The sequence below is a fragment of the Drosophila obscura genome, unplaced genomic scaffold (genome assembly GCF_018151105.1).
Source record: "Drosophila obscura isolate BZ-5 IFL unplaced genomic scaffold, ASM1815110v1 contig_200, whole genome shotgun sequence".
Taxonomy (NCBI): domain Eukaryota; kingdom Metazoa; phylum Arthropoda; class Insecta; order Diptera; family Drosophilidae; genus Drosophila; species Drosophila obscura.
This window is the reverse complement of record NW_024542791.1, coordinates 6,461,140-6,483,299: the sequence shown is the minus strand read 5'-3', so window position 1 is coordinate 6,483,299 and position 22,160 is coordinate 6,461,140. Positions and strand designations below refer to the sequence as shown.

General features: G+C 40.8%; 4 protein-coding genes across 4 annotated transcripts; 2 read left to right on the top strand and 2 right to left on the bottom strand.

Moving 5' to 3' along the window:
- Window positions 1–809: 809 nt before the first annotated feature.
- Window positions 810–3,240, bottom strand: LOC111077910 (cytochrome c-2). The gene is made up of 2 exons (XM_022372378.2): window positions 3,137–3,240; window positions 810–1,464 (listed from the first exon to the last, which is right to left on the bottom strand). Exon 2 carries the CDS (start codon window positions 1,419–1,421, stop codon window positions 1,095–1,097), a length of 327 nt encoding a protein of 108 aa, XP_022228070.1. The 5' UTR covers window positions 1,422–1,464; window positions 3,137–3,240; the 3' UTR covers window positions 810–1,094.
- An 893-nt stretch (window positions 3,241–4,133) lies between these two features.
- LOC111077934 (cytochrome c-1) lies at window positions 4,134–7,570 on the bottom strand. Its single transcript, XM_022372439.2, has 2 exons — window positions 7,257–7,570; window positions 4,134–4,808 (listed from the first exon to the last, which is right to left on the bottom strand). The coding sequence occupies exon 2, from the start codon at window positions 4,797–4,799 to the stop codon at window positions 4,482–4,484; it is 318 nt and encodes a 105-aa protein (XP_022228131.2). The 5' UTR covers window positions 4,800–4,808; window positions 7,257–7,570; the 3' UTR covers window positions 4,134–4,481.
- LOC111077935 lies at window positions 7,358–18,908 on the top strand. Its single transcript, XM_022372440.2, has 2 exons — window positions 7,358–7,722; window positions 18,508–18,908. Exon 2 carries the CDS (start codon window positions 18,606–18,608, stop codon window positions 18,774–18,776), a length of 171 nt encoding a protein of 56 aa, XP_022228132.1. The 5' UTR covers window positions 7,358–7,722; window positions 18,508–18,605; the 3' UTR covers window positions 18,777–18,908.
- Window positions 18,909–20,357: 1,449 nt separating this feature from the next.
- Window positions 20,358–21,366, top strand: LOC111077938 (CTD nuclear envelope phosphatase 1 homolog). The gene is made up of 2 exons (XM_022372443.2): window positions 20,358–20,501; window positions 20,560–21,366. Exons 1-2 carry the CDS (start codon window positions 20,437–20,439, stop codon window positions 21,278–21,280), a joined length of 786 nt encoding a protein of 261 aa, XP_022228135.2. The 5' UTR covers window positions 20,358–20,436; the 3' UTR covers window positions 21,281–21,366.
- The last annotated feature ends 794 nt before the right edge of the window (window positions 21,367–22,160 follow it).

The following is a 22,160-nucleotide window of genomic DNA, read 5'->3' as shown; positions in this document are numbered from 1 at the left end:
TGAAAATCGAAAGTTTATTATTCTAAAATAATTGTGTGATATCAGTAATCATTAAGAGAAGGAGAAGGTATTCGACGCAGTCATAGTTTTCTTATTGTATAATCAACATATGGGCTAATCTTTAAGAGAGGAATTCCGTTTTTATAATAATTTTTGTGCTCTCTTTTGTTATCTATTTCATAGTGTATGCTTTGTTTTCTCTTTGAGAGTGTTCCATAGTTCAAGTGTTGTATATCAGCTGTTAGCTAGGGCACGCGACATTGGGACTAAACTACCTTACGGGCCTCTCTTTACGGTTTGTTAGCAATGATCATACTACCACTATCGTAGCACGTGATGTGGGTGGGGTTTCTCTTTATTAATGGAGCTTGAATGAAATGTTATCTGAGTAATATTTCTTGCTTCTCTTTCAAGAATTTGAAAACCCCAACTGAATGATTAGCAGTTCGGAATTGGTAGTATTCTTTGTTTCCATTCAACCAGATTGAATGAAACCCTATCAGAGAGATTTAGATTTCCATTCAAAAAATTCTCTTTGATTGTGGAACTTTGGTCTCATGATAAAGAGATCGTTTTGAAAATCTAAAATTTCTCTTTATGTCTTATGGATCCAATGTGTCTGATTAAGAGTTGGGAGCTCCCTTAAAAAGTCGAATAGCAGAATCTGGACAGCTCTAAGATAACGAACTTTTAAGTGATTCCCAAAATACCCCACTCTACTCTTAGTCTCATGCCAGTAACTGGGACTTAAAGATCACTGCAAAATGAATTAATTTCCTCCCTTCCCATAGAACTTTCATAGGTTTCAGTTTTTTTTTGTTATTATTTAATTTTTTATTGTTTTACGTGGCTGTCACAAGTTTCCTCAGCATTAAATTAAGTATTCCACTTTTTATTTAAATTAAATAATAAATTGTCCTATTTAAACTTTATAATTAACATAATTGTAGTTTTTAGGTCTGTATGTAATTGTTGCTTTGTTTGCTGTTCATATTGTTGGTGTTGCTGTTGGATTGTGACTGAACACAATAATACATCCTGTTGTTGTGGGTGGTGAGGTGATTGAAAGTAGAGGCTCCTTTTGGGGAGGCGCCTTACTTGGTGGCAGACTTCAGGTAGGCAATCAGGTCACCGCGCTCATTGGGCTTCTTCAGACCGGCGAAGATCATCTTGGTGCCGGGGATGTACTTCTTGGGGTTCTCCAGGTACTCGAAGAGGGTATCCTCATTCCAGGTGATGCCCTTGGCCTTGTTGGCGTCCGTGTATGCGAAACCGGCAGCCTGGCCAGTCTTGCGACCGATCAGACCATGCAGATTGGGACCAACCTTGTGCTTGCCACCAGCCTCCACGGTGTGGCACTGTGCGCAACGCTGCACAAACAGCTTCTTGCCCTTCTCAACATCACCAGCTGGAACGCCCATTATGGATTATGTGTGTGTGCTTTATGTGTTAACACGGACTCGACTATAACGCAGAAGAGAAAGAAAATCAATGATTAGTGGGGACCGCGAAAAAAGTTTTTGTCCCATTGCCCCGTTATGTAAACAGGTGATAAGCAGTGAGCGGAAACTAGAACCTGTTCAAAATGCATTAGGCGGGTGTATAGTCTCTCCGATAAGGTAAATTCTAATTGGAATACAATGCCATTATCTAAGTGGTTTTTTTTGCTTATCTACGCGCACCCTTCCGCATCTGAAAATTCCATGAGAGCTCCATTCAACGTCATCAAACACTCACACGCAGACATCCCACACATGCATAACATCTCAAAAAAGTTTCAGACAGACGTCTGGTCACATGTTGTTGCCCTCTATCGCTTGTTCTGGCTCTCACACGCTTTCGCAGTTTCGCCTCGTCTGACTTTCGACGGTGCGAGAATTACTCATTGCGTCAGAATTAATTTTTTTGCTCAGCAACAGGCTAACTTCGTCGAATGGAAAACTTTGAATTGTTTATATAACTGTCGCACAAAAAGCGATGGATCAGCAGGGTCTATGTTATGGTCAACATTCCCCAGGCGGCTAATTGCGTTGCATGCAACTATTTGAACTTGAGCGCGACAAAAAAATGTGTTGCCAGAGAGGGGGAGCATGAGTACAAAGTGCCGTTGGACAGAAACAAGGTGATTTCATATAGGGGGAGGCATTCAGTCTCTCTCTCTCTCTCTTTGCGAAAACAAGAGGGCGAGACCAGCTTGGTAGATCATTTGTAATGTGGTCACCCGATTTTAATCTCTCTACAGAGTGCACTTTGGAAATTCCACACCCTATATTCACATACCTTGGGTGCATTAATGAGTAAGTTACCTACACGCGCAAGCAGTGGGGGTGACAGATTACATGAAAGGCAACAACAATGTCAACATCTGATTTGGTGGTGGCCTTGAAGAGAGAACTTTTCATTTAGAGCTGCGTGTGTGTGAAAAACCACTTTCCCTAGGCCAACGGCAGCCGAGAGAGAATGAGAGCAAGAGAGATGAATGAAAACTAGGACAGGCAATTTCCTCTCCACACAGAATGTTACATAAGACAACCAACTCCTGCAAAGGTGAAATCTTCTTTTGCTACAAACATTAAGTGGCATTTTGCGGAAAGCAGATAACTCGTTTAGCCACCACGTGGCGGGCTTATTGGAGCTGGGAAGCACGAGTAAAAATTCCAAGAACTGATATTCTTTTTTGCCAAAGCGAAAGAGAGTGATGATCGGGCAATGTTCTCATTCTCTCTCTCTCGCTCTACTGCTCATGTAATCATCTCGCACGACGCTCTCTTTTTCAATGGCAAAATGTGACTTCCAGGTTATTTTTAAATTTCACAATTCATTGCTAACTTTTGCACTTGGAAAATTCGAACTCATATTTACTTAACAACCTCTCACACTTGTACAGAAATCCCACTCTTAAATACACACACAAGGACGAGTTTATGTAACCCCCGCCGAATCAACCCCCAAAAAAAAAAGTAGAATTATTCGCTTGCAACTCGAATCAATTCGTTTGTACAGCTGTAAATTATGCAAGAGCCACGCGGAAGTTACAACGCCTTCCTCTATTATCTGCCTGGAGACCTTGTGAATGTATAGCGCTGGCTAATATTTACGTCACTTTAATTTTTAATTAATAACACCCACTACTTACATTGAACACAAACCGTTGCTGCGGACAGTTATTTTACGAATGAATTTCCGTGAATATTCGCGCATTCAAAGTATCGACGGCGTCTATATCGATAGTGCGCATCGCTTGCTTGGCCGACAATCGATAAGCTGATTGAATGACGCACTATGGACGCCTGGAGGCTGTGAAAATTGTTTTGATTGCTCCATAAATCATCTTTAGATAATATAATTGGCCATTTTAATCCGTTTATAGCTGATTCACACTGACAACCATCCACCCAATCCGTACGTTTCTATGCGATGGCTAACCGATAGATTTCAAACGCAGCCCTGAAAAGCTCTTGCACTAAAAAATAGTTCGCGCCTAAGCATATTTCAAATCGGATTTAAAATTTCAAAACGTACTAATATGAATATAGTGATAGCCATTTACTACTAAAATAGATTACACCGTTACCTAGGGTTGCGCTCTGTATGCTGAAGCTATTATTGGTGGTGATTCATATCCAATAAAAGTCATCTACCATTGAAATTTGTTCGCAACTCGATACTGGTGCACAAAAAAGCTCACGGCTACAGAAATTAAAATATCAGGCAAGCCTGTTAGGCGCGCCTTTGAAATAAAACAACTGGTGTTACATTTTTTTTTTATATTTTTCTTTTCCATTAAATTAAACTTTTAACAATCATTTTCTGTATATATAGTGTATTATGTAAAACGTTGGAACAGATTTGAGGCTGGCGGGTACCCTTTTCTCTGTATATATCATATTAGGGTAGTGTGAATAGAATCAGTTAATCAGCGTGTAAAATTAATGCTTGTTCTATTCGGAATGCCTGGGATATTTGGGCAGTCATTTTCATTCATGGCGCATTATTTCTTGCGCCATGAGGTAGGTTCTTAGGGAAACCATTTCCTATGCATATAACATTATATAAGTGTGGTATAGTGTGGTATAGAATCAGTTAGTCAGCGTAAAAAATGTGTGTGTTCGATTCGGAAGGGCTGGGATATTTGGGCAGTCATTTTCATTCAATGCATTATTGCAATTATAATATGTAAGGCGGCTTAACTTCTTGCGGAAACCATTTCCTCTGTTTATATCAAAATATATAGTGTAGTGTATTATTATGTCAGTTAATCAGCGTATGATATTTGTGTGTTTCTGTGTATTCGGGCAGTTATTTTCATGTTATTTTCATGTAAGGCGTCTTAAGTTCTTGCGGAACGAATTATGTTATCTATTTATTGTATTGTGTCGGTCAAATAATCTACTTTGACATGTGTGTGTGTGTATATATATTTATATTCTTGCTATTAACGTAGTGTGCTAGTGTATGTGTAGTTGTTGTTTCGGAATGGTTTACTTATTTTTCTTGAGGTAGGCAATCAAATCGGCACGTTCTTCGGCCTTTTTGAGTCCTGCGAAAACCATCTTAGTGCCGGGTATGTATTTCTTTGGATCCTTGAGATACTCGTCCAGCGTTGAATCGGTCCAAGTAACGCCCTTCTTTTGATTAGCATCCGTGTACTTGAATCCCGCAGCAGTGCCAGATTTGCGCCCGACAATGCCGGCCAGATTGGGGCCAACCTTGTGCTTGCCACCCGATTCGACGGTGTGACACTGGGCGCACTTCTGCACAAAAATCTTCTTGCCGTTGTCTGCATCACCGCCCCCCATCTTGGATCACTGCAAGAAAGAGAAAGTGAAAACGGTTTAGAGTGGTATGGGTGGGAATGGAATGTTCTCTAAGCCCATGCCATCATAGCCTTCAGCGCACAAGCCTGTCCCCCACTCAAGGACACTTCCGTTAATAAGTGAAAGGGTCTGTTTGGATGCGTGACTGGAGCTGGGGGCGTGCGTGGGCACATCAGCAATATGTATGTATGTATTTACGTGTCCAACTGCAGTCTATTGTCGTGACACAACCATTTGAAAGTCTAACCCACCACAAAAAAAAACGTTTTATCTAAGCCAAAATCTAGTTAAAATAATTCCTGTTCCCATATTTTGTTGATTTATTTGATTGAAAATGCCAGTTTATGACAAGAGATATAAAAAAAGGCAAAGCAGCGACACCCTCAGCTAAAAAACTGTTTTAGCATAAGGTGAGGTATTGCCAGAGTCCGCTCTCACAATAATCAGCCCGAGTGCGAGTCAATGTGGCTTGAAGAGCGTGGAACTGTTCACCTTAAACTAAAACACTTTGGCAGCGTCACTGCTACTGCGCTCTCTCAGCTGCACAGGCGATAGACGGAGACAGCTGCAAATGCACAAAGCAAAACGAAATTGGGTCAGGAGGAGCAGAGAAAGAAGACAACAAAAAATGAATAGAAATTGGTATTAAATGAAAAGCAAAGCAAAGAGCCACCACACCACACATGCACACAGCTCGGTGTGCTAGGCGGCACTGCTAACGGGAAAAGTAAACGAAAGGTAATTCAATTAGCAGTGAAGCATCCCTCCCCTTCCAACACCACCCGATCCTATCGTAGCAGCTGCACATGTGCTTTGAACATTTCCTTTCAATTAAAACGCATTTTACGCATGTTTTTCATCTTCCTGCTCTCCCTCTCTATACAATGTACATTTGCGGTGGATGGAACACATGCCCCGCCAAGAATGGCTGGGTAAGTTCGTAAGTTCGTGACTCCGAAGCGTTTGATACTCTTTCTGAATGACTTTCAACCGATTTGGATATAATTTGGATAAAATTTTTTCTTCTTGCAAACATCTGGACATAATAACACTGCACTCTGCAAGGGTATTAAAACAAAAGAGAGTTGAGTAATTCGGGCATGAGTAAAGCACTGGCCAAACGATGCTGCTAAGGTAATATTTCGCCCGCTTAGGCAAACGCATGATACGGCCCCGTTTAGGAAGTACTTAGGACTCTGGGCGAATGAGAGTGCGGATGTGATGTAGGGAGTAGAAAAGCATAACGGTAAGTGCTGCTGCTGCTGACGCTATCCAGGGGACATTCCGTTCGCACAGGTGTGCCGCTCTCCCAACCCATGACCTAACCTAATTTGCGATGGAACCATAAATTATACACAGACACAGCGCTATCCTGGCTCCTGGCTCCTGGCTGGACTGGCTCCTCTGCCCTTCCCTTCCCTTTACCTTCCTGACCCGTATAAATAAATGGTGCACAAAATTAAATTACGCTTGAACTGGCAGCAGTGTAAGTGCGCTGCCATCGATGGAGTGTGGTGGAAAGAGAGGTTACGTTACGGGTGTATTGTTTTGCTAGATCTATTGCTGCGGAAGTCCATAAAAAGGTACACGAGAGGTTGTTCAGGATTGGGGTCATTTTGCGAGACTGCGAATGGAAAAACAACCAGAATGCGGATGCGGATATGGCAAGGGATATCCAAAGAGTGTGGGGCACAAGGAAAACTTGATAATAATTTCCCGTTTCATCAAACAGTCATAACTTTTCCATTCCTGGTCAGCGGGCTACCAAGAACCAACTCTGTGGCTGTTGCGCAATTTGGCATGACTTTGATGTTACCCTACCACACACACACACCATACCCCCCATCCAGCGCCTCAACTCCCGCACAAGCTTTAATCCCCTACCAGCGCCCCTTTCCCAACAAAACCATTTCGGGTTTCCGTGGCCTGCATGGCAAAAAAAACCCTACATTTCTTTTTGCTCTTTCGCTGGCTCTCTGCCTCTCTCACAGCATGTTTATATTACGCGCTTTTCGCTGCTGCTGCCCCTTCTGGTGGAAGAGGGGCCTGAGGGGGTGTTCTTTTCTAGAACGAGGTCGCTGACTGCCCTTCAACGTTGCCTGAGACATTGCTGTTCTTGGATGCCCCAAAAGTTACATAAGCCCCCCCAACAGAAACAACAACTAGTTGGCTTTGCATTTTATGCTAGCACGAACGACGAGCGAGAGAACATATAAAAGATTGGGAGAGCATGACATGGCAGAGAGCGAGCTGCTGCAGCAGACAGCGCTGGCTGCAGAGGGGCGAATGTGTGAATGAAAAATTGCTAAAAATGCTCCGTTTCAGACAATTTATAACTGTTTTTGGCTCTGAGCAGCGCTGCACTCAGTGACGTTGCTGACGTCGCTGCATGAATGAATTACGGAGAGCAAAGGCAGCGATAAGCAACAACACACTTACCTGCTTGACTGCTCTCTCACTCTCACGCTGCTTGTTGCTCGGCCGCCCACTGTTGGCGCTCGCTCTCCAAGTTGGAGCTGTCTGTGTTTCTGCTGCGCGACGCGTTGTCATTCACTAGTGAAAATTCGCCGCGTTAAGTTCTTTCGGTTGCCTGACGGCTTTGAGATCCAGAAAATTACACTCCGAAGCTCGAAAATATATTTTCAACGGAAAAATATAACTTTTGAAACAACAACTAGACTTTCGACGATTGTTTCGTTTGGAACGGAAAATTTGCTTTAGATCTATCACCTTCGAAATATAATTGTGTACTGAGCTGTGCTTGATTCTACACAAACCACATTTGGAAAACGAAGGCGTAACTAAAGTCAGCGCCTACCTTACGAACCGAGAAGGAAAACAAAAACAGGCCACAAATAGGAAGCTGCCTAAACAAAAAAAGGGAGCTGCCAACTTGCATTTTACGGTAAGTTTGCTGCTATCTAGTTTCCAGTGTTGTATAATTTTTGCGCGATTGTGCGTCCTTGCGGGGGCTGCACGTGTCCTTGAAATGCGTCAAGTGGTTCTCTTACTATATCTATCTCTCTCTTTCTATGTCTTTTACGCATTTTACGTAATCACGCAAAAAAAGTTGAATATTTTGTGGGTTGCGTAAATCACGACTCGTTTTTCATTTGGTTTTATGGGCCACCGCCACCCCCTCCCATTGGGCTGAAGTTTTTTGTCGTATTTCCCTTATAAATTCCGATTTGAATGAGGGCCATTTTCGACTTCCGCATATTCTGGCTAAGCCCTGATTATCCCGTCCCGAGGGTCTCTTACCTCTTATCGCAGAAGGACATCGGGATATGAAGGGGGACCCCACACAACATGAAAGGGAATTCCTAGATTTTTTTCTTTTGATGGAAAATGTAGTGGAAAAGCTCGGAAATTGATTTTTGTAGGAAAGAGGAAAGTAGGTTATTACAATATTATTTCAAGGAAGAAGGAAAATGGGCTATTATTTATTATTATGTGCTGGAGGAAACAAAATATGCTCGCGTACATCAAAATACAGGAATATCTTAGTAAATTTGGGTTTTTAGAGACAGATGGCGGATGAATATGCGAAGGGGGTTCTATGCGAATAAATTATTATGGTATTATAGTATTAATATTATTATATTGATCAATCCATGAAAGTTTTGAGTGCATATTTCTTGCAAAATTCTTTTGAATTTTATGAATTCTTTCATTATAAAACTTTACCTTCAAGTTCTTTATCCTCTTGATTAAACATAAAATTGTTTGCGAAAACTTTGAAAGAAACCATTTCTTCGCACTTACGTGAACAGAACGGAATAAAAAAGAATTTTTTGAAGAAATTCTTTTTTGCTTTATGGCCGTTGAATACTTTTGGCCCCCCATCGTCCTTACACAAAAAAAGTTCACATGAAAAGTTTTCCAGGGCTGTTCCTGCACCCTGCACACCACCCACTGGGGCAGCGCCAGTGCTCCATTTCAATTATGTCACTTCATCTGTATTCCGTGCACCAGATGAGAGGAGTACCTTGCCTTTCCCTTGCTCTTCATTCATTCTGGCACCGCTTTATTAATCATTTTTGCCCTTTGTTTATCCGACTCGACTCGACTCTCTCGTGTGAGTCGCGTGGAGTGTATTTGGGCCAATGAGCATTCTGTGGAATGGCCTTTTGTTATGGGCCGCATTTGGTTCACATGCTGCCACGCCCAACGCCCACGCCCACCTCCTCAGCCACCCAGCATCCACATGAATTACAGCATAAATGTTTAGGAATTGCTATAATTTAATTAATTTGTTTTCTCCCTTTGGCAGAGAGACATTCATAAAAAGAAATAATTAATATTCATCAAGTGACTTTCTGTGAACGACTTAATGATAACGAGCCAGCATTGAGGCCACAAATCGAATAGTTTGTCCATTAAGTACATGTGTATATGGAGTTTTACTGTGATAAAATTAATATTACAGCTGTTGGGCTTTTCCCTATTAAGTGGTTGAAACATCTTTGGTCTAAATAAAAGGCAGGCGTTTTGAGAGAACCTCCACGGTATGTGCTGCTGTCCATAACGTCAGCTGGAGGACCAAAACCAATTCCGATTTAGGTCAACTCTCTGCTGTGGCATTCGTTTCTTATCATATCGTAAAGTGCACTTGGCATCCCTCGACCGAAACTATTACCAACATATGGGGCACACACTCCAACTGTTCCTCCCTACACTCTCCGAAGCTTATCAAAGTTTGTCGTTTGTATTATTACTTTTATCACACTCCGAAACTCGTTGGACACGGGGGGAGGAGAGAAGGAAATCAATATTTGCGCTTCAAATAAAAAAAAGCAGAAACGAAGAATGAAAATGAAAAGAAAACCAAATAACAGACCAGATTAAATCGTTCAAACTTTAGTTTTTTGTTTGGGGATAACTGATAAGAAACGCAAGCACTACCTAAATACTCCTCCCCCTCCATCTCGCCGACTTCTCCGCCCATATGCTTCTCCCTAAGTGCATTTTTATTAACGAAAAAAAGTGAAGGAGGAGGAGTAACAGTCGAAGTAAAAGTGGGAGTAAATGTAGAAGGAGAGCAACAAAAGTAGACCACAAATATCATCAATGACAACAACAAATTGCTGGATGCCCTGCCCGCCCCCCGCTGAACACAAGCATACTATTCCATTCCCCTGCTACCACCGATATTGGTCAAAGCGGAACTGGATTGAGGAAAAGGGAGATAAGACGAGAGAGAGAGAGATCCATACAAAGAACATGTGTGCGTGTGTGTTTGGAAATGGAAAAGTTTCGTATTTATATTTTGATTTTATGATGAATGATGGAATCATTAAATAAAAGACAAAGTTTTTGGGACTTGATAAATTCATATAATTTTTGTATACGCATAATTTCTGTTACAACGTGGAAGCCCATAGATTCCCTCTTTTTGGAACATTAAATTATATTCCCAAGTATTGCATATTCCCTAAATAAAATAAAAATCGAAGCCAAACAACAATCTTATGATTTTATTTTACAAACGATAATTTTAAATTAAAAAATAAAATAAATCCTACCCTCTTAACAAGCTTAGCCAATTCAAAGATAATGAAACCTTCTCCTTGTTTATTTCCAACTAAATTCAATTAACCAAAAAAGGAATTTCTCGCAAAATAATAAAAAAAAGGAGGAACAAAAACCGAACCCAACAGAAATACCATTGACCCAAAAGAGCCTTGTACTCAAATCTCGATAAAAGTTCAACTCTGTTGAGTTATGGATGGGATAGATGGATGGAATGGATAGGGCGAAGAGGAGGAGCTTTTGACTGATTGAGATTAGCTGTGAAAATTAATGAGAAGGCATCCGTTTTGGGGCTCCAATGGGCTTACTATAAGCCCCAAAAACAATTTTCGAAAAAAAAGGAAAAACCTCCAACCTACTCGAACGATGGCGGCATAAATTATTTACAACAATTTACACATTTTGGCCAAGGAAAACAAAGGCGTGGCCGGAGCGTAGGCTCCCGGGTAGGGAAATTCAGTGAAAATTCCAAAAGCATGTCAAATGGAAATTGAAAATGGTCAGCGGTACAAACGAGAGGAAATTCACAAACTGACAGACTGACAGACAGAGCCGGAATGAAGGGAGTGTGGACGTGTGTGCCCTGTCATGTCAATTAGATTTAATCGAAAATCGATGCGCCATGATGCTTGAGTTTGCAGCGAAAGGTCACCGGAAAGGTTGATCCATAATATGCAAAATGTTAGTCAGCCGCTGACTCGTACCTCGTACCCCTTCCTGAGAGTAGTCTCAGCGTGCGTGCGTGTGTGGTCTCTGAGAATCCACAGAGTCATCTCTGTTTATCTTTTTAAGGCTCTTCAAGTACTCGTAAGTGTTCTGAATTATGCAGTTGCCACGTTGGAAAAACACTTGAGAGTGAAACCCTCGCCCCACCCCACGTCAAGTAAGGAAAATCATTGGAAAAGCCAAGATTCGATGGACTACAAAGCACAGAATGTTCAAAAAGGCAAGCAGAGACAGGCAAGACTGTGGTTCAAAGACTTTCGACAGAGATTTAAGATGGAAAAGAGAAAAACATTTCAGCTGTATTAATCTGCATAAAATATTCTTTAAGTTAAATTTTCAAATTAAAATGCATGTCATTTTATTTTAATTTATGTTTTTAAAAATTCTCCTTGATTTTTAAGGTCACATTGACTGCAAATTTGTACCACTTTTCTCCCATGTCGCACCACTGTGCCCGTGGATTGAACTTCAATTGAAATTTCATTTGTTATTTTCCTAACATTTAAATTTCATTTGTTTTTTATTTGTTTTAAATTTCATTCGATTTATTTCTTTGTTGCTGGTGTTGTTTTTCTTCATTTGAATTTCATTTAAGTGTTGATTTTTGTTTTTTTTTACATTCGTTTACTTCATTAGTAATTCATTAATTTTGTTCAAGACCATTTTATGGGCCATTAAATGATGCCCAGAAAATTGTTCAATGGCCTTCCTCCATTAGCAATGCGATCTATAGCACTCTCTCTCTCTCTCTCCCTACACTATATTCCTCAATATGTCTTTCTTTTTGTTTTCTACATTTTTTTCCGGCTTTATTTCGTTGCGGTTCAAAGCGGGGCTTCAATGTGAGCCGCATTTCTTATCAGACTTGAAAACAACAAAAAGATTTTCCCATCATTATGTAAGAGGTTAAATCGACTATAAAAACCATGCTTGAAGTCCCCTCTGCTCTCCCCCCACTCCTGTCCCCTTCATCACTAACGAGGCTGGCGGCCACAATGGCCTGCCTGGCCCTTTTGGATTTTAGCTAATGAGCGACCAGCGATGACGACTAGCCGCTGACCGAGCAAATTTCTTTCGGGCCAAACTCGGAACCACGGGATCTTCTCTTGTCGATTTTCTTCAGGTTTATTTCGTTGGCCGCATTTGGCTTATTGTTTATTGGCTTTTCGCCTGCCCATTCCACTCCAAAAAATCTTTCTTGGGGTCTTTCTTTCTTTCTTTGGGTCTGGCTCTCTAGTGTTTATTATTGTTTACTTGGCATTTTCATGCGCAATCATGATATAATATTTGCATTTGTATTGACTGCGTGGCGTATGCGTAATATTCATGCCAAAGAACAGGAAATGGATAGTGGATTGTGGATATTGGATATTGGGGGAACAGAACAGTGCAAGCCACTCTCTCCGTCTCTTGATTTGCACTTTGTCTGTAATTGCTTTGGGGCATGATTTGGTTGTGGTAGTGTGCAAAGGAGAGAAGTTGAAGGAAAAATATATTTTGTTGTTGTTGTTGGATTTTTGTGTCTGGAAATAAGAGTTTTTCGTTTTTGGGTCAGTGGTTTCGAATTGAAGAAGGAATTCTCTATGAGATTGCTGTGGCCCCAAAACTGCTTAAATCTAAAACATCATTATCTGTCATATCCTCTGGCCTCTGGCATCTACAGATAACAAAAACCTACAACAAGTTTTAATCACAAATATCCCAGGAGATGCATGAATTTTCCTTGGAGTACTATGTAAGCATTTCAGCGAAGAATGCAAATTGTCGCGGACTTTTTTTTCTTGGCTAAAGTTTTCCACGAACAGCTGAATGATGGGCTCAGAGACTCTGGTTCTTCTCTTTGTTGCTATTCACTAACAATTTTCTCATTTAAACGGAGTTGTCTCTGCTGTTTGCATCTCACTCCAGCTGCTCCCCATTGTCAATTATATTTGTCTTTCTCAGGCTGGCAGCTTCAGCGTCAGCGGCAGCGGCAGCGGTGTTTGTTCTGTGTATCTCAAAGATACATAGCTACATGGGCTGCATGTACTGCGGGGTACTAGTATTCCACGCAACATGGCGATTTTTGTTGTTGTATTTTTTTGGTTAATTTACATGACAACACGTTTCGAAAGTCAGTCAACACAGAAAGATAGAGATAGAGTCGGAGAGGGATAGGGGATACGGGATAGATAGAGAGACAAATAGGGAGACAACCACGGGATGCAGATGGTGTGGAGTGGTGTGGTGTGGTGGGGGGCATTGTAAAGTATCTTGTAGATACATTCGCTTGTAAGTTGCAAGTTAACTAGACTGTTACACTGTCGTTGTGGCAGTGTGGATCGAGAGGAGAGGGCTGCTTCCCCCTAGGGCACTTGCCGCCTTTTCTGCGGTTTTTTCGCTCTCCCGCAAAAGGCCCTCCCAACATAAAGTCTCGTCTCGTCTCGCGCTGCTTGACTGCGGTTCTGGGCCAAAACAATGCATCTGTGGGATATACTTACATATACACTTGCCCCATCTCTTGCTTACTCTCCCTCCTATACCGCTCTCTCTCTCTCTGCGTCTCTGTATCTCCTGCTTTGCCTGCTTTACTGTTACTGCAGTAACTGCAATCGGAAATTAGCATTCTTATAAATATTTATTCAGGTTTTTCCCAACTTCAGTGGCTTTGGAAAACGGAGAATATACATATCTTTGAACTCTGTTTGTGCCTCTTCTTCTCCTTCTCCTAGCTCTTCTCTCCCACTTAAACTCAAATTATCTTTGTGAGTAGTAAATATTTATGAGATACTCGTATCTCTTAAATATGTATTGCCTTCTAATTGTCGCCTCAAGTTGAACGGGTACGGGTACGGGTACGGGTCCAGCACTCTGATGTCATATTTGTTGTTTGTTGTTTGGCTTTGGTGAGATCATGCCGCACCCCAAAATGGAAAAAGAAGCTTACGACAAGATCTGTGAAAAGATTTTGTCATGTAACCGTTGAATGCTTGGGGGGGAAATATGAGGGGAGGGAGCTGCAGCACGCCCAGTGGTTCAAGGCCTTCCAGTTTATAGCTTCATTGAAACAATAAAACGATTGACAATAAAGCGTACGTACGTACGTACGTAATGTGCGTATTAAAGTACAGTCTGACCCAATTAGATATTGTTATCTATTTAAAAAAGATCAATCAATCCGATACTCTCCTTCCTCTCTCTCACACGGCATCCATAGAAGCAAGCAGCTGTTGCCCGCCCGCTCTCGCAGAGAGGCGAAGCAGTTTCAAGCAGTTACAAACAGTTACAAATAGTACAGTTGTGTGTGTGTGTGTGTGGTGTTAGTGGTGTGTGTGCCAATTTGACAAGTGATATTGAAGCCTCATTAAGACGGATGTCAAAATGGGAGAGAGATAGAGTACAAAAGGGGAGGCGTGGATTGAGGCAGGCAAATAGATAGTGGAGCAGTAGGGGGGTGGGGCGGTTTCTCTTGTGGTGAGGGTCTGCGGTTATGTCTGTCAGAGGAGAGCGCGCTCAACTGGCACGCGCTGATAACACTGGAAACGCTCATTTGAAATGCAATTGGAACTGCACTAGAGACAGAGGCAGAGGCAGAAAGAGCAGGAGACAGCGACAGCGACAGTGCCACTAAGCAGGCGACAATGATAGCCACTATGATGATCTGTGAAGCAGTAGACACAAAACAAAGCAGGATATTTAGTAGGAATATATTTTGTAATGTTACAAGTAATTCATTGCGACAAATATAACTGCGATCATATTATACCCAATATAGTAGGTTAACCGAATATACAGCTGAAATTTGGATCCAATAAGTACTTTAGAATCTATCACGTAGATCTATATACGTACGCTCGGAATTAAGTAAAATATTAAAATTCCATTGCGTTCATTGCTTTTTCCATTCCACTGTACTGTAAGTAGGTTAACCAGTGTTATCAACGGCATTTCACTCTGGAGGGGGCTGGCTGGCTGCTGTCATGTCCCTCAAAATGTCAACTTCAATGCTGCTTCTGCTGCTGCTGCTGCCACTCCCTTCTCAATAATTCCCAAATGATTCCGTTCCCTAACTATCGTTCGCTTTTGAACTGTCAGTTTTGGGACGAATGTTTCGCGTTTGGAATTGTCAAGCAGCGAAAAAGAGGAGGAAAGCGAGTGGAAATCAAATGAAAAATGCATGGAAAAGCACAAATTGATAATTGAATTTGGCACAGGCTCAACTCAAACTGCACTTTTGTTACTGTCGTTGGTGCTGTTGTGCTTTCATATATTAGTTGTTGTTGGGGCTTATTGCGCACACAGCATGCGAGCCAAGTGGGTCAATGTGAGCCATCGCCACCGGGTGAGGACGGTGCCGAACGGTGACAAGCGACAAACGGAAAAAAACGGCAAACAACTTGCCATCAACAAAAACATAAAATTGAAGCCAATTAGGAGGAAAATGTACGAATATTTGTACTAGAACTCGGCAGAGGTGCAAGTGTGAAAATGGAAAAAAAAAATAAGTGGAAAGGGAACTCTAGATATTGGTATATTATTATATTATTAGCTCTCCAGCCATCTAAATATATCGAGCACTAACCCTCAATATTTGTCAGATAATATACCTATTATTAGCTGTTGGACAAGACACCTATTAAATGACCTAAAATATGTTGCGATGTCTGTGTGGGTCATAAAGAAAAGAAATGTCAGAACACACGATGATGGGCCACAAATTACAACACCACAGACGGCGGGGCGATATTCGATTCCCAACACTCGACACTCGTAAATTCTGTGGGGATAGATGTGGCGCTGGCGCCCAGGATATTGAAATGCTACCAAATGACCCCAGGGGCAGAGACAATCTAAAGTATTGCATGTTCGCACCCATTTCTCTTTGGGTGCTGCCCTCCCTTCCACTCTCTCTTAATACGGTATTCGGTTAATTTAACGGCAATAAAAACATCACGCATACGCCCCTCAGTGCTCGCAGAGGACAGACAGCAAGCAGAGCCATTCATTGGCCAAGGTGTCTCAATGTAAGGTGAAGCAATTCCACTCTCTCTCTCTTGCACTTCGAAAATGTGAGGCCTATGCGAGAATTGCCTTACCTTATTAACATACTTTGGCAATGGACAGCCGAAGAATTTGTAATCGAACAGAGCGATCAAAAGAGAGAGAGAGAGAGAGCGAGAAGCAAATAGAGAGAGAACTCGAGTGTTTTTGGTCAGGGGGAGGGAGGGGTGGAAAAGTTCGATCATTAGTTTTTTGTTGGCACATGACACAACGCAACGAACAAAACATAACACGAAAAAAAAGTGTCAAGTGAGCGGGGGCTGCTGGAAGGGGGTAAACGTGGGCGAGCATCGTGTTGTGTTGCCCCGTTGGGCTTTGAGTCGCCCACGCCATCGCGCTCGCTCACCCTCTCTCCTCCTCCCTCCTTCTCGCACTCACTGGCTGTGCATATCTAGCTGACAGCGCAGCAGCTGCATTTGTCCCATCAAAAGATTAAAGTGCAACGAGAACAACAAATATTTCCCATTCCCCGAAAATGTTGATGTCCAAAGAGGAGGAGAAGAAGAAATGGAAACCAGTGCAGAGGAGAGGAGGAGCAGAGATTAAAGCTGAGGCAGAGGCAGGGCAGAGGATCAGCAGCACCAAGGCAAAGGCAGAAGTGTAATGGGCAGAGCAGAGGCAGTGGGCAGGCAGTGTGAATTGCAGCGAGGAATGTGTAAATTTCAAGCGAAATGGAAATGAAGAGGAGAATATGTAAAACGAACTTTAAACGCTCTCGGAATTGGAAATCATTTAAATGATCGCATTTCTATAATTAGTTGAAGGGAATGATTTTTGAGAATAATTTACGAGACATATTTCTATTTCAGTATTTATATCTCCGATTCGCCCATCCATAACATTTCGGTCAAAAGAATTTTCAGCGCGGGCCCCTACCTACATCACCCATTGTGCCTTGGAACGACTTTACCTGCCCGTTATCTCTCTGATCGCAACGGTATAATGAGCGCTAAGGCAAATGCGCAGGCGTCTCTCGAGCAGAAAAATATTTACAAAATACATGTTAATGCTGCTTACCAAACACACAAAGTGGAAAATTATCTAGCAACAAAACGGGAAAAAATAAAAGAAAAGAAAAAGAGCTTAGGGCTATATTATTGTAGATTTGTGGTGGAAGTGGATGGATGTGTTTAACACCCAGAAGGAAATTATATATGTATATTCTGGATCAGCATCCACAGCCGAATCGATATGGCTATATCGGCTGTTTGTCCGTCCGTCTGTGAGTCTTGTTTGACGCCTAGTTTTCAGAGACTATAAGAGCTAGAGGAACTTTTGTGTGCGCGTCCTGTGATATCAAACTGAATCACATGCGGCCCATGCCTTGGCTCACAGCGTTCCCGCTCGTTAAGACGTGGAACAAATGTAGATTTAAATTCATCTTAGAAGATTGGGCGGAAATCCCAAGTTTTTAGTCTGGACAGAGTCGCGGTCATCTCCTCACTGGGCTTGTGCACAGAACTGTTGGTCAGGCTTTGGCGCACAACACAAAAATGTATACAAATATTTATGATAACTATAATGGTAACCAGTAATTAGAAAATGTAACTTAAAATTCGTTCTGTTTGGGCAACAGCTGTTGCAAGATTATAGGATATGACATATGTATGTACATATATATATTTTTGTCTCTCTCTTTGTCACATAAATGTGTACATATGTATGCATGTATGTATGTCTGCATGTGGTCACCAATTTAAGTAACTTTTGTCATTGAATCGTCGTAGACAGCAAAGCTTTGCTTGGATCTGCAGAAACTGGAGCATTCATTTTGGGGGGGGGCTCGGTTCGGTTCGGTTCGGTTCTCTTTTGAGCGTCGAGCAAGGTCATCAGCTTTTGATGGGTGTGCATGGGTTCGTTTATGGGATGTGGTTGGGTGGGTGTCTGTGTGTGTGTTGGAAGGTGACGCCCTCATTGAGGCAATGGAGCATTTCGATTAGAGGTGAGCAGTTCCATTGAGGAACCAGTTCCATTTGGGCCTGTTTTTTATGGAGTTCTATTTTTTAACATGGTATAAAATCAACTTGTGTGTTTTTGATAGAGGGGTGCGGAGGGGAGTGTAAGCTAAATTGGAATGCTATAAGAGTTGAGTATTTTTTGTACTAAGAACAGTTAAGTAATAGTTCGATTGCATGCTAAAATGAAAGAGCTTTTGCAACTGTGATGCTATTATTTCCGAGAATTTTCTTTGCCCTCCCCCTGCTACATCATACTCTATTCTGTTATCTTTTTGGATTGGATTTCTGGGATTTACTGACTGCCGCTCAAATGTCACGGCAGCCACTCGAATGTGAAGGATGCTTGGAGAGGCTCAACAGACTGAGCTGCGCTGCGCCATTGAATAGCACTCGACTAATCCCCTCTCTCTATGTCTCTCTCTCTCTCTTTTCAGCATTTGCGTTTCGTTTGTTCCACTCTTGTGTCACCCGTAGCCCACGTCCACATTTGTGGCGTGTGCAACCAGAAGCCGTCAAGACGACTTACTCGATAATGAAGATGAGCTCGCCCAGGATCATGCAGCAGAAACGGAGTAGCAAATCCTCCAACTCGTCGCGGGTCTCAATGACGACCTCGACGGCGGAGGAGAACCTCATCGAGTCGAAGCTGTTTAGCTGGATGCGGCTCTTCCGCTTCGCCTCGCTGCTCTGTCGCGCCGAGTAACGAGTTCATCAATAAGATACCCCACACCCAACCCCATCCCCACCCCCCATTATAAGCCCCGCAAATATTAAGAGAAATGCATATAAAAGATACAGATACCGATACTCGAACTAGTTGCCGCTTTTCAGTCAAGTTTTCAGTTTCCTATACACACACTACAGACACTCGTATATAGACACTTGAGACGGATTACAAAATTCACTTTAACTTTTTCCAGCAATGTAGAACGTAAGATTAAAGAGCAAGGAAAAACCCCTTTACCTTACCCCACAAAATCCCCCCAAAAAAAACATTACAAAAATGGATGAAAACCATGTTTAAGTTTAAGTATATTTTTTTGGGAAATCGAAAAAAAAAACCCTAATTTCTGTTTAATTTTCACAATTAAGTCAATTTTTAGTGTAAATTCGATGGGATTCCCCGCGAATCCCATTTGAATTTCTCGCGCCTTTCGTACCTTTTGTATTGTAATAAGTGAAAACAAAACAAACAAACAAAATATGAGAAAAACAACAAACAATTACAAACAAATTACAAGCTAATAAATGTTACATCATAAACCATTTGTTGCGTTTCTTCGGGTTCTACAGAGTTTTCAGTTTCGAGAACAGACAACACGAATACACACACACACACACACCCACATACGTATATTTTTGTAATTTACAACACTGTTTTTGCGTGTCACCAAAACAAATCAGAGTAACGTTTATGCAAGGCTATTAAATAGATAAATATATTAAAAAATGATGCAAAACCAATGCAATATACTAACAATAATAATACAATGTATGTATTTATACAGTAGAGGAATATATTTACAAATCTAACCACGTGAGGCAAAACGGGTATATCCAACACTAACAGACACTAATTAACAACACAGCAAGCAAACAACCAACAAAGCAATAAATACATAAATAAATAGGTTCCCAGCAATATGAAAAGTGCATTTAATCCAAGGAAGTTGCCAATACAAACCACACACGAATATCACAGTGCAATAGCAAATGTTGTTTCAACAAATTGAATAGTTTCTCAAATTCCACAAATTCGTATGCCAACAAACAGCAAGAGAACAACAAACTACAATATATATACATACACATACAACAAACAAACAAACAAAATTATTCGCAATTTTCGAAATTCAATTTTAATTATTAATTAGTTGGTAAGCAAATGCAAATCCTGCAGACATGAACAAAAGCCAAAACAATGCAAGAAAACTATACTAGAATATAGCAATACATTACAGCAGCAGATAATTGTTGAGAAAAAAAATGCAATAAATCGATATCGATCAATAAATAAAGTCTTTAAGCTGTTGAGTGTTCAATGCAATTAAATTAAAGATTGTGTTTTTATTTGACAAACGTTTTGTTTCTAGTTTGAAGCTAATTTAAATTTGCCGCCAAACCCCCGTGACTTTTGATCCGTGACAAAAGCTGCGTCGCTGGTGCACTGACAAAAGGTGGCTGCTTTGCGTTCGGGTATTTCTATGAAAGATTTTTGGGCGCCATTTTTGAATTTCTACGCTAAGCAAACAATTTATAATCGAATAGGCTACTGAAAATCAATCCATCTCGTTAGAATAAATTGTGACTCTCAATCTTTGCTGAACGAAAAGATTACAAATAACTCAGATATAATAGCAAAAATGGGAAATAATTTTTCAGCCTTTTTTATCAGTAGCAATTCGATAAATTGCTTCATCATCACCCTGTAAGTAACCATAATTTCAATCAATATAGACTGGCTATATGAAGAACCGACTTCGTAGACTCTTAGTACTGTCGCTGTGTACTTTGGCGAGCTTTCGGGAGCGCTTGTGGTATGCTATCATCCATAAGCCGTATTGTAAATTCATTACATGTAAATACATGAACGACGACGATAAATTGTCACCGGCATCCAAGCGTCGACTTACGCTTGTTAAGAAGAAAACTCTCATCCTTGATATGGATGAAACTCTCATCACGTCAGTGACTATAAAGAAAGACGGTACGAGTCCACCTTCAAGCAGAAAATGCAAATGGCAAGTTGTGCCATTTGATTTCGAGTTTGTGTTGAACGATGTCACGATCAAAGTGTACAAGCGGCCACATGTGGACTACTTCCTGGAAAGGGTCTCAAAGTGGTACAATCTAATCATCTTCACCGCTGGAACCGAAGAATATGCCACGCCTATTCTTGACTATTTGGATGGTGGGCGCAACATTCTGACACAACGGTTCTTTCGAAGCAACTGCATAAATGTCTATGGGTTCAATGCCAAGTTCGTATCGCTGGTTTGCCCCGATATGGCCAATGTGATTCTTCTAGATAATTCGATACCTGAATGCTGTTTCAATGTGAATAATGCCATACCGATTGCCGACAACATCATCGGGGACTGGGACACCAAGCTACTCAACATACTGGGCTTTCTCGATGCCCTTCGATTTGTCAAGGATGTTCGTTCCATTTTGAAGCGTTGCAAGGTATTGACCGCGCCCTCATAAACTGACACAATATTTGTTTAATTTTTGCCTTGAAATATATTTTTAAGTGTTTTACTAAAGCTTAACCCGAATATAAATGCTTTTTTACAATTTTCTAAATTTATGTATAGATTTTTCAAACAAAACGCCAAAGTGAATCGCTCGCCAAAGTGAAAGTGAATCGCCCTTTTAAACTTACTTTAAAATAAAAGGTTATCTTTTTTTGAAAAAAAATTATGCTTGCTTTAAGTTCCGTTACGGACGTTACAAAAAGTGGAAGTTGACTTTGAGCCTGCATGCATTTGCACATTTTTTAGCGAATTTTGCATAAAAAACAAATCAAGTGGAATATATCATATGACCATATTAATGCAGCAAAGAAAAAATCATAAGTAGTCCCGTTGAAAAGAAATCGTAATTTTTGTCTGTTACGGACGTTACACTTTTTCCATCAAGCCAAATTGTGTAAATAAAAAATATTATTGTATTTACAAATATTTTAAACATTGAATTTATTAATTTACTACTTACAAAACAAGTATAAAATATTTCGTTACTATTGTATTACATGTTTGGGGGATCTTGGCGGATTGCATGATATTTAAGCACACTTTTTGTTACTTTGAGGTAAAGTTTTTCAGATTTTCGGCAACTTAGACCTATTTAAAGCCCAGATTCAGATTCAGCAGGTGAAAATCCAATAGAAACACATACTTTAACATTACAATAAAAAATAAAATTTTTGAGTATTCGTGCCGTTACGGACGTTACAAACTTTGCCATTATTTTTTTTCAAAAAAATGTTTAATAAATATATTTTTTTTTTCATTAGATTAAAGTGCATAAAAAACTCTGTTTATAAAGCTATTTTGGAAAACAAAATTGTTAAAACTCATTCTGT